At 42.1% G+C, this 12,082-nt stretch overlaps 1 protein-coding gene across 4 annotated transcripts in view; it reads right to left on the bottom strand.

Annotated features, from left to right (window-relative positions):
• arid1ab (AT rich interactive domain 1Ab (SWI-like)) overlaps positions 1-12,082 on the bottom strand; it is a 94,849-nt gene that overhangs the window by 46,885 nt on the left and 35,882 nt on the right. For all 4 annotated transcript variants that reach the window (XM_034704401.1, XM_034704403.1, XM_034704400.1 and 1 more), the window contains exon 2: positions 5,592-5,864. In XM_034704401.1, coding sequence (XP_034560292.1) covers positions 5,592-5,864 — 273 coding nt within the window. The remainder of the gene's footprint in view (positions 1-5,591; positions 5,865-12,082) is intronic.

Here is a 12,082-nt window from a genome sequence, read left to right as displayed (position 1 = left end):
CCACGCCCTCACTGTCCTGAGAAATGCTCCGTGTTGTGGATATTTATTTTCACTCAGATTTTTGTTGAAGCTTGATTACACATTACATTTTGATATTCTATGTGAATTTTAAATATTCCATTTACATTTTCAGGGCCTTTAAATAATTATTATCAGGAAACTCCTGAAGCTGGCAGCATTCTGATATTAGACGCCCAGATAAATATCTGTAACAGTCACAGAGAAATGATCATTGTGGTTATATTTTCCGAGTAAGTCAAACCGAGCACACATGAACTGCACGTGAACACTTGCAGCTTTCTTCAGCTGAACTAAGATTTCACCGTAATTTGAGGTTTACTATCCTGAGCTCCTCAGAGGAATATCAATCACTACCTGAACACAGTCTTTGCTCTGACAGGATCCTCTCGAAAAGTGTAAAATATATAAATAAAAACCAAATAAGTCACCGCTTTGAATTCTTTTTCCATTCACTCTCAGAGGAGTAATCACAGACTCTCTTCATCTCACTCAGATTAAAAGGGAAAGACAACTGTTCTGTGTGTGTGTGTGAGAGAGAGAGAGAGAGAGAGAGAGAGAGAGAGAGAGAGAGCGCGTGCTCCTGCTATAAACTGATCACTCAAAGCACATGAGAAAAGCAACTAAGTGCAGGAATTCAGCGGTGCATCGCTTTAAATTACAGCCGTGAAAATAAAAATTGAGTTCTGACTTCATCTCCTTGAACTTCAATGCGAGGCTTTTCATATTCTCCCCGATCCTGTGCGCCCAAAGCCTTTCAATACAGCGTTTGCGTTTCATTACCCTCAAGGAGCATAGAAGGAGAAAACCCTGACCTTGTGAGGAAACTCAGTAATAAAAAGAGAAGAGGGAAGAGAAAAAAAAGCCACGTGTTGTTCTGGGAGGTTCTCAGCTACTCACCGATTCAAAGAAAACAAGAGATAGTGCCGACATTTAAAACAACGATAAGTGGCTGCACTGTGCTGAGGATTCATGACAAAAGGAGAGGAGCTGTTTTCTCTCTGCAGGGCATTTATCAAGTCCACGGTCAGACACCAGGCAGGCCAATATGAGATAATCACACCACACAATGGGCACAAGACCACAGACTGAGGACGTGAAGAAAAGACTCGACTCTGTGGGATTCCCTGCATGCATCTGTGTAAGGGCGAAGCGCCTGGCTGAGGGAGTTCACTCTGATTATGCACGAGTAGCTGCGGCTACCAGACTTCAGGTGTACTCTAACCCTAACCCTGTCAGAACGTTGTTTTAACTCTACCTGTACATGCAACTTTATATTCCTTAACTTATGCAGTAAAAGAAACAAAGCATGAAAAACTACTGCTTTACTTGAGTACTATTTTTTGGGGTAACTTATTACCTTTACTCATCGATGTTAAAGGAGTGAAATATTGACTATTTGAACACTTGGTAGCCCCAATACCGCTATCTGATCGACTACATGAATTATTTTAAAGAGAGAAAATGTTTCTTTAAAAATCAAAGACTAAAATGTGACTAAAACTAGACTGAAATGTTTGGATTTTTCGTCGACTAAAACTATAAAGGGCTGAAAAGACTAAAATGTGACTAAAACTAACAGGCACTTTGGTCTAAAGATTAAGACTACATCTAAAATAGCCGCCAAAATTAACACAGGTCCGAACTTCGTCAAGTTGGCTCCAAAAAGGTTTTGTACTCCACTTAAACACCTTGTCCCCCTAATACTGCCACACCCTCATACCCTTGGCGGGAAAAGAAATGTTTAGACAATTGCAATGACAGACATTGCAGTTGGGTTGAAACTATGTTTACATTAGGGATGCAACGAAAATTCGGCCACCGAAAAAAAAGACTTTTATCACTGAAACAACACGTCTGAAACAGAATGCTGTGATGACGCAAGCAAAAACCATTTATTCATTTAGTCTTTCAAGTCAAGTAGAACCAGGCAAAGACAGAATTAACAAATTAAGTAATAAAACTATGGTGTATAATCATTAAAGGTTGAGCAATTAAATTCACCACTTAATGCCTGGTGCCCTATGAAATCCAATTTTTTTTTTCCAAATTCCGTTTTTTACCCTTTACACTTATTTTACCACCATATAGTGTGTGCTTCTTGTGTCAGTGAATAAAATGTCCGTTAATGAAATCCTTAAATGTATTGATGCAACACTGTTTTTCACATGGCTTTTGGATGACAAGTGGTCATCACACTTATTTTTACATTTCCAGTTCACAGTATGTTGGCAGAATTTGCTAAAAGCATGTCACCTGACAGAGAAGTCATTTAGGAACTGTTCAGCTCTGTATTGTAACCGATTGGTTGTTTGGTGTTTGCTACAGTTAGTTATTAATTAGTTATGATGTTGGTTAATTAGTTGATGTTCAGTTTTACGTGATGTCATTGAATGTGCTGACCAGGATAGCAGGTTTGTGATTGGGTGAGGGAGGTGCGTGTGTTTGTGAGTGTGTGAGTGAGTGACAGAGCAGAGAGAAGGAAAAAGAGAGGCTGAGGAATGAATGAATCGGAGCCAGGATCGGAGCAACTATTTCACCTGTGTGTTCGTCGGGGAAAAAATATGTTAGGAGGCATGTGCTGCGTAGAGTCCAGTCATTATCAACATAGTGCATTGTGAGGCTGGCGCGGTGGTGCGGCTGGACGGACCACAGATCAGCAGTGTTTTGGCTCGCTGTTTCGCTTTCTGCACGCCGGTAAATGTTTACTTCCTCTAGTAAGCGACGTCAGTGACTCGGTGTCACCGGCCTCAAAAGTGTATGCGCGTTCGATCCTTCGGAAATGGAAAGATGCGGCACCCCCTACAAAATCACACTGGGTTAACGATGTGCTTTTTCATCTGAAACTTGAGAAAATTAGATATGTAATGAAGGGCTCTGAAAGAAAGTTTCATCAGGTTTGGAAGCCTTTTTTACATTTCTTTAACAAACCGTCAACAAGGGTACAAGAATGAATCCTTATCTTCATGTTCTGGCGGACTCCTACACTGATGGTCTGTATATACTGTACATGTCTGTGTTTTACAGACATTTTTCTTTTTGTGACAGTGGGATAAGGGGTGTTTGGTTCTGGGGGGGCTGGGGGATTTTATTTCCCTCTTTTTGCTGATGTATATTGTTGTATGTTATTCAAATCTCAATAAAAATATTAAACACTAAAAGTGTATGCGCGTTCACTTTTGAGTAAATCTCCCACATACAACTACTTGGCCCAAATTATGTGAAAAGAACGCTTTACCGCGGTAATTATGGTATTGCAAAATCCATTTCCTGGCAACATATTATACCGGTGACTGTGACGATACCGGTTTACCGCACACCCCTAGTTCAAACTGCTATACAAACTAGCTTCAAGTGTCTGCTAATAAATGGCTTGGTTTGAATGTATCCATACATCCCTATTTAACATTGCATACTTAAGTATTTGTTTACTTATCGCAAGTAATATCATCATCGCAGTATTCAACAACGTTATTGCATGTTTCTGCTAATATCGTGCAGCCCTAATCTGCACTAAGTAATCTTTAAGACAATGCTGCTTTCATGCAGGGTCGTAATTATCACCGTCTCTGAACTCTTGCACACGTCCGTCCGTGTACTGCTCTGTTCAGTCAGTGTATCTACTGTATGCTGCCTCCATTCCTGTAACATTGAGTCACAGCTTAGATAAACGCTCCACTGCCTAAACTAACAGGGATGTAAAAATCCTATTAACTAGTCCAGACTTCAAACCATGACCAAGTACCAGAGGCTCTCTGAGCGCCCTGTTGGTGTCCTCCTTGAGACAGGAAGTCTCACTCTGTGGTGACCTGTTTGAAACTTGTCATAACTCAAACTTGTACCCTCGGTCTGGTGATGCAGGCCAGTCTCCCAGCTCACCTTTAGCACCAGCGGCTGAGGTGCCACCCTGTCAATGTTTGACAATAATCCTCACTAACACAAGCAGGAAGAATAACAGTGTGTTTAGATGTCTCAAAGCACAACAGCAGTTTATGATCCTCAGCTCACACCCAGCAGACGGTGACTTCATGTTTGGGTGATTTCAAACCTCATGTGCATGATCCTTCAGACTGGTTGGACTGTCTGAACATGACACAATCTTTTGAAACTTGGCCAACTTATCTCTGAACCCAGACTGAACCCTGGTCACATGCTGCACTTTGAACTTTAAAGGGACTGTTACAGGAGCTTGTCTGTGGAGGATCTCAGTCATCAAAGTCGTATGTTTGCCATGTGCTGAAAAAATGAGCATATCTTTAAAAAGGAAAACTGCTACAGAGTGGAGTTGACTCTGGACGTGTCTGGACCTTTAGACTTGAATCTGTTTTGAGAGCTTATTTAGCAAAGATCTGATTAAACGTGAGGTCAGATTATTTTTCATCTAGGCCTTGTTTGATACCTTCGTTGACTTCATGGTTTATTGATCTAAACCAGGGGTTCCCAAACTTTTCAGCCCTCAAAGTGATTTAATGTGTCTTCATTTGTTGGTCTGCAGAAAATGACCCGACCTATATGAGCACGTGTCTGTGTTTCCTGTGCTGTTATGAATTAACCTGCTGCTACTGATGCTTTTGATAATTAACTGTTCACTAACCCTAAACTTAGGAGTCATCAGGAAACAAGACAGGCAGAAAACTCATTACATTTAATATTTTCAAGGTTTTATTTCAGGTTTAGATACTATTTTTGTCAATATTTCACTATAATGGGTAAAATGTACTATTTTTAGATAACTACAAAAAAAAACCCATCCTGGAAGACATCTCACCAACCCCTATTTGTGTCTTGCGACCCCCCAGGGGGTCCCGACCAGGGATGTAAATTTCAAGTATTTCCCATGATCAATCTTTGGAAATGTTAACATCCAACTATGGATTAATCATTAAAAAAAACATAATGTTTTCCATGTCAAAAATACTGCTAAATGCTTTTTTTCCCCTAAATCACATTTTCCCTCACAACACAATGTTTATAACTGACAGTATTGAATATCTATGGATCGTATTGAGGTGTTCAAAATGTTAAACACTGAATATCAGCGTGTGGAGCAGGTTCATAATCTCTGTGGACATACAGTCATAAAAGTGAAGGCTCAGACTTCAACAAGGGAACTGAACAGAAACATATTTCAGACTCACAGTGTCCAGTTTTTTTGTCTACTCGTTCTTATTGAGAAAAATAAGCATGTGAACGCGGTCAGGTGTCAGCCGGGAGCGCAACCGGGTCATAATCAGTCCGGCGGCAGAGAAAAAAAGCGCTCGTGGAGACCTGTCACTCAGCCGCAGCCCCCAGCGTCTCCGCTGTGAGCAACACCTTCAGTCAGCTGATTCACATGAAACATGCTTTAAAGTTAAAACACCTCCCTGATAACTGAACCAAATATGAGACCACATGATGTTTCTTCCACGTGATAGAAAATTGATAACAAAATTGCGTGTTTCGAGTAATTTCTTAACAATCAAATAATTGATATTCCATTAATTGTTGACATCCTTAGTCCCGACCCACTTTGGGAACCCCTGATCTAAACAACCTGGAGAGTACTAAAGTTTCCTAAAAGCAGAACTACTGACCTGCTGTCCGTACTGCATGCCGCCCATGGAACCAGGTGTTCGGCTCTGCATCCCCATAGGATACCTCTGAGGGCCTGGAGGTCCGTAGCCCTGACCTGGGTAGGAGCCTCCCTGTTGGGGTCCGGGCCCTGTTGGAGGTCCCTGCTGCTGCTGTTGCTGCTGCTGCTGCTGCTGCTGTTGTTGTTGCTGCTGCTGCTGCTGCTGAGAGTACGGGTTAGGTCCTCCGTATGGCTGGCCACGCATTTTCCCCACCTGGTCCATCGGGCTTGGAGGCTAGAGGACACATGGGAGAAATTGGAAAGTTTGGATGAGCTGCAGAATAAATGAAGAGATGCTTTGACTTGAGAGATAATTGTCTATCAGTCACTCATGGATTGGATTGGAGGGTTATGGTGTGCCTCTATCAGACTGTGCAGTCGCACACCCAAATAGGCTCTAACAAGCTCTATAATGATGCAACTGATGGGACATTGTTCAGACTCCAGTGATGTGACAGGAAAAGATCCCGGTTCAAATATAGCCACGGTTATTTTGGAAGCTTTTTTGTGGCTCTTCTTGAAAAAGCATTACTCAGCAACCAACCCAAATAATGACTCCACTGTTTGAGTGTGTCGTGCACGCATCATCTCAGAAAGCAGTCAGAGTATAATCAAGCAAATATAGAACAAAAAAGCAGAAGGGGGAGGAAAAAAAACAGTAGTGGATTTACTTTCCTACTAGAAAAGGAAAAAATTGGCCATGAATGAATGAATGAGCCCACTACATCCGCCAGGAGCGTTTCCCTGCCCAGGAGATCATTGTGCCAGTGGGTGGATACTGTTACGGCAGAGACGTCGGGGAGGGTTTCTATGAAAATAAGCTTAAGGAAGTGGAAGTGTCTGCGGAGGCTGGAGCAAGGCCCACCCCTCAGCTGGCGCCACGTCAGGACGGGGGCCGGGGTGCTGGTGTTGGAGGGGCTGACCTTGGCTTGGCCCGGGCAGGCCGTGTTACTCTACCAGACGGCCTTTCTGGACAGGGAGCCAGGCAGGGAACAGTGGAAGAGGGAGGGAGGGAGGGAGGGGGGGGGGTTGACATGAGGTAACCCTGCCTGTCAACAGCTGGAGCCAAGGTCATAAAGTGTCTGAGGCTGTGTGTACATAAGAGATGAGATGGTTGGAATCTCCCCAAAACACACTCCACTGCAACAAAAACACAGTTAAAGCAAGTATAGGCGATTTGTCCTGACGCTCACATGTGTTAGAATTATCACTGCAAACTCTCTGATCGTCCTCACAGCACTCAAAAACAGAGACGAGTACTAACGGATACATGAAGCTCTGTAAAAGTCGATATGATAAGTGATTCCTCAACCGGCCGTCTGCGGCGCTAATTGAATACCTGCCTACTCACATGCACAAACACTCTGCTAGCTAAGACTGCACCTATACAAGCACCAGACCATGTTCGCCTACTTTCAAGATCTTGATTACTCTTCAAGTTTAGGGATGGGCATTTCAAGCCAAAACACTATTCGATTATCATTGGCATCTATTCAACGATTATTTGAATAATCCCCCCCAACACACACACACACACACACACACACACACACACCTGTCCCATTAACAGCCCCTTTATGTGGCAGTCTCATTAACCAGCAGCAGGACGAGGTGCTGCTAGTAGCGGGCGCTGACAGCGTCTGTCTCGATATTTATGTCGGTGTTTCTGTGACGCAGCGTGTGTTTACATTTTACAGCCATGCTCAGTCTCTGGAAATGTGTGTGTAGTAGTGTGAGATTCAGAAACTGAGAAGAATGTCCGTTATGTTTTCTTCTTCTGTTATTTAATGCAGTTAGCATTCTTCTTCTTCTGTTCTGCAGACAGCTTTAAGATGCTCTATAGCCACCGTCTGGCGGGAATATCGTATTACAGCCAGGCACTGATAAAACGATGAAAAACTTTACTTTTAAAATGAGAAAATATTCAAAGTAACTCTTTGATTTTTACTAAGTGAACGATTAATCAAATAATCACCCTGCTGCTAGTATCGGCACTGACAGCGTCTGTCTCGATCTTTATGTCGGTGTTTCTGTGACGCAGTGTAGCGTGTGTGTTTACATGTCACAGCCATGTTCAGTCTCTGGAAATACTTGAGTAGTAGTGTGAAACGTCAGAAACGGAGAAGATCGATGCTACTGTCGCTAACGTTTTCTTCTTTTGCTTTATGCAGTTAGCATCCTTCTTCTTCTCCTCTTACAGCTTTAAGTCGCTCTATAGCCAGCATCTGGCAGGAATACTGTATAACAACCAGGCACCGGTAAAAACAATGAAAATTGTACTTTTAAAATGAGAAATTATTCAAAGTATCTCTTCAATTTTCACAAAGTCAAAGATGATTTGAATATTTAAAAAATCATTGCCCATCCATATTCAAGTTCCTGTAAGACACTGCACTCTTGTAAATGTTAAAAAACGCAACAACAAACAAACAAGTAAACAAAAACTCCAGGGCTGTGTGGGTAGCTGGCTGGTTGGCACAGTCCTCTGCCATCCACTCATCACACCACTGGCAGCCCCCTTTGTGCTCCCATCAAACCCTCTGCAGCAGCGTCTGAAAGTACGAGCCACAATGGAGGCTTTGAAGTAGCAACACCTCCTGGCCTGCTGACCTCGGGCAGCAGACACAAAGCTTTCATTGCTTCCCACGGTTATTAATCTGTGTGTGTGTTTTTCCTCCCCTCCCCTTAAAAAACCTCTTTTCCTTGGTTAAGGGAGACAACCACCAGGGCTATTTATAGCAAGCGAGACGGAGAGGGCAGTCTGCCGAAAATGTAACAGGTCCCAGCTGCACTGCTGTTTGAACCTGGGCCAGGCCTTGCTCTTCCTGGGCTTTAATAAAGCAGCAGGCTTTGGCACTCTATGAATGACAGTGCTGCAATGGGAAAGAGGAGGTCGGGTGGGTGGGTGAGGGGGGGGCTCAGCAGGAGACTGGTGTGTGTGTGTGTAAAAATACATGTGTGTGGGGGATCCTGTAGGTGTTGGAGGCGCAGGGGGAGAGGGGGTGTGGGGATCAACAGGCTGTCGAGGCGGTCAACCAACATTATGCAAGATAACAGATTCCACTCCAGGTTTTCCCTCCAGCCTCCCCCAGGCCACACTCTCCTGAGCTCCTTCAGGTTCAGGAGTGTGTGTGTTTTGTTGTATATGTGTGTAGAGGAAAGGAAGGGGGGGTGTTACTATGTTCCCCAGGGTCATTACCGACCGCACCGTAGGGGGACGAGGAAAGAGGCACGGGTAGACCATCTCCTATGACCTCTCATGCACTTTTAACCCCAGTGTTAAAGGAAGGACACCACACAACGTGCCAATATCACATCTCATCAGGCATTCAGACACACACACACACACACACCTGACACCACGCTAACACCACGCTAACACACTGACGCTGCTTTCAGCCACTACGCTCCTAAACTATGGAACAGCCTGCCAGAGGATCTGAGAGGAGCTGACAGAGATAGAGACTTTTAAACTTAAACTAAAAACAGATTTATTCAGTCGGGCTTTTATTCAGGGTTTAACAATTTTATTACTTACTTTTTACTGTTATATTGATGTAAATGTTGCTTTATTATTTTATTAATTTTACTCTATTTTTAATCATTCATTTATCTTAATTTATCTACCCAGTTTTATTGATATTTTTGTCCTTAATTTATTTTATTTTATCCATTCTTTTATGTATTTATTTGAATTTATCTGCTCCGTTTTATTTATATTTTTAACCATCATTTTATTTTATTTATTTTAAATTATCTACTCAATTTTATTGATATTTTTAGCTTTCATTTTATTTTATTTATCCTAAATTATCAACTCAATTTTATTGATATTTTTAGCTTTCATTTTATTTTATTTATCTTAAATTATCAACTCAATTTTATTGATATTTTTAGCTTTCATTTTATTTTATTTATTTTAAATTATCTACTCAATTTTATTGATATTTTTAGCTTTTATTTTATTTCATTTATTTTAATTTATCTACCCAGTTTTATTGATATTTTTGTCCTTAATTTTATTTTATTTTATTCATTCATTTATGTATTTATTTTAATTTATCTGCTCAATTTTATTGATATTTTTAGCCTTCATTTTATTTTCAACTCTTATCCTTACCCTTTTAAAATGTATTTATTTTAACTGTTGATATTCTTAATATTAATCTGATGCTTTAACTTATTTTAATTACACATAATTCATTGTTGTCGTTGTGCATTAGTCTCTATTTTAAAATCCTTTTTTGTTTTTTAACATGTCTTGCCATTATTGAACTTCTGCTTCTTTCTTGTTTTCAATCACTGTAAAGCTCTTTGGGTTGCCTTTGATTTGTGTGAAAGGTGCGATATAAATAAAGCTTGATTGATTGATGACACACTGCTCAGCCTAAACATGGCGACATGAGAATACAGAATACAGGTGCATTCGTCCAATTACAGCAGGAACTAAACGAAGCTGCAGCGACTTCGTCCGCTGGACAGAAATAAGCTATATCTCTTTCCTAATGAGCTTCTTAAGCAGTTAGACGGAGCCTCCTGTGTCATCTGGAAAGTGTGCCACCGAGGCCTGAATCACCCACTAACGTCCTCCCATCCACATGAAAAATGACTAGCATGCTAACAAACTACAGAGCAGCATCACTAAAGGTAAAATCTATTTCTCATTTAGACAAAATCTCCCCGCGATGACCGGGGCCATAAAACAATCAACCTTTTTTTCCCCTCACCAATTTCAGTCGATATTTCGCTGCGGTGAGAATATTTCTACACCCGCTTTTCCATTAAAGAGTCTGACAGCTCGGCTCAGCACAGAGAGAGAGTACAGCTCCACTACGTTCAGAGTTTAACTCTATGCGCCCCGTGAAAAGTCAGGATTGATGTTCCTGAAATGTTCCTCTGATGCATCTCACGACAAACACTGTTATAGGACAAGATGATCAGAAAGAAGGGCTTCACCTGGCTCACCTCTCTGACCTCTTTTTGACCAACGTGTACCGGGTTGTATTTCTGGGCTGGTGCTCGCGCTGGTTCAGAGCTGGTTGAGCTCACGAACCAACATTATCCACCATCCAACGATGGTGGATAACAGCATCCTCTACCGACCACTGGTTTGTCTTGGAATCCATTAGTCTCTTTTATTTTTTCGCTGCAGGACAATGAAGGAAACACGTTTGGTTTGTGTTTTTGATCACAGCAACCCCGCCCCTCTCCCCTGACGTAAGCGGTTCACGGTTCTAGACCAGCAAAGAGTTGGGGCCGCTCTGGAACCGGTTTTCCCAGCCAGGAGCCGGTTCACTCACAGTTGAAACACCAAAAAACAGTTCTTAATTGAGCGCCGGCTCTGAACCGGCCCTGAAACTGCCTCGGTTGAAAAGGGGTACCTCAGTCCTGTTCAGTATGAAGACTTGACTCTCTTTGCTTGACCTTAACTTGCATCATGAGTCCTGTGTTTCCCCTAGAAGACTCATGATTATCAGAGTTTATACTAAGCACCAGCCGTCTGCAACTACTTTGTTATTGTTTCAAATCGAGTCACTTATTTTGCAATGATGAAGGATTGAAGTCAGCTTGTGAGCTAGAGCGTCTCAGCAGAGATAAGCGTGTTCGAAGAAGGGATGTTCTGGTTTAGCAGACTGACTAGCTTTGGGCTGTAGCTCCGGCTAATGCTGTAATGCTATAATGCTCTACCACCTGGATGGCACCTCGTACCACAGTGCACTTTGGAAGTATGTTGATCTAGAAAATGGAGATAAAGTTGTGTGTAGGCTGAGTCTGGATTAACTCTCAGCAGTGAGGAATCAGCACTCCATTGATTTCCTGCAGACTGTGCGGTCCTGTGATTAGCCGGGTTGAATAAATTGGGTTGAGTTTTGAGTGTTTTCTTACATCAAGACTAGTGCTGGGCGATAATTCCATAACCAGAATTATTGTGATACAATTTTTCTCGATATAAATATAAAAAATGCTTGATAAAAATTTGATATGAATAAAAAGTAATTATATCCCGAGGGGGCGCTAATGAGCAACACACTAGTTGCCACCCAACATTAGACAGAAGAGGACTGCATTGAAAAGCCAATCATGTCGCAGGGTGAGAGAGAGGCGGGGCTTAAAGGCGTTCAGAGCAGAATGTAAACACAGCTGAAACGAGCGACAGCGACACGGAAGAAAACTGAAAACCTAGCAGCTCAAAGCAGAGTCGTTAGTCTGACACTGAGTCGACTCTGTGTTAACTATTAACTTCATACACTTCATTAAATATACTTTCAGGATGTGGGTAAAGGAAGAGCACAGAGACTACTTCTGCTGTTCATTTCAAACACATTTAATGTCCACCGCGACCGTAGGATAACTGAACATCGCTTGACCGTGACGCATTCACTGCACTGTGGGAAATAACATCACTCTGCCTGTAGCCCTTAGTAATCTTAAAGAGGAGTGAACAACTCAAAA

Source organism: Notolabrus celidotus, chromosome 16 (assembly GCF_009762535.1).
Source record: "Notolabrus celidotus isolate fNotCel1 chromosome 16, fNotCel1.pri, whole genome shotgun sequence".
In the NCBI taxonomy this organism is placed as follows: Eukaryota; Metazoa; Chordata; class Actinopteri; order Labriformes; family Labridae; genus Notolabrus; species Notolabrus celidotus.
Note: the sequence above shows the minus strand (reverse complement) of the source record. Positions and strands in the feature narration are given on the sequence as shown.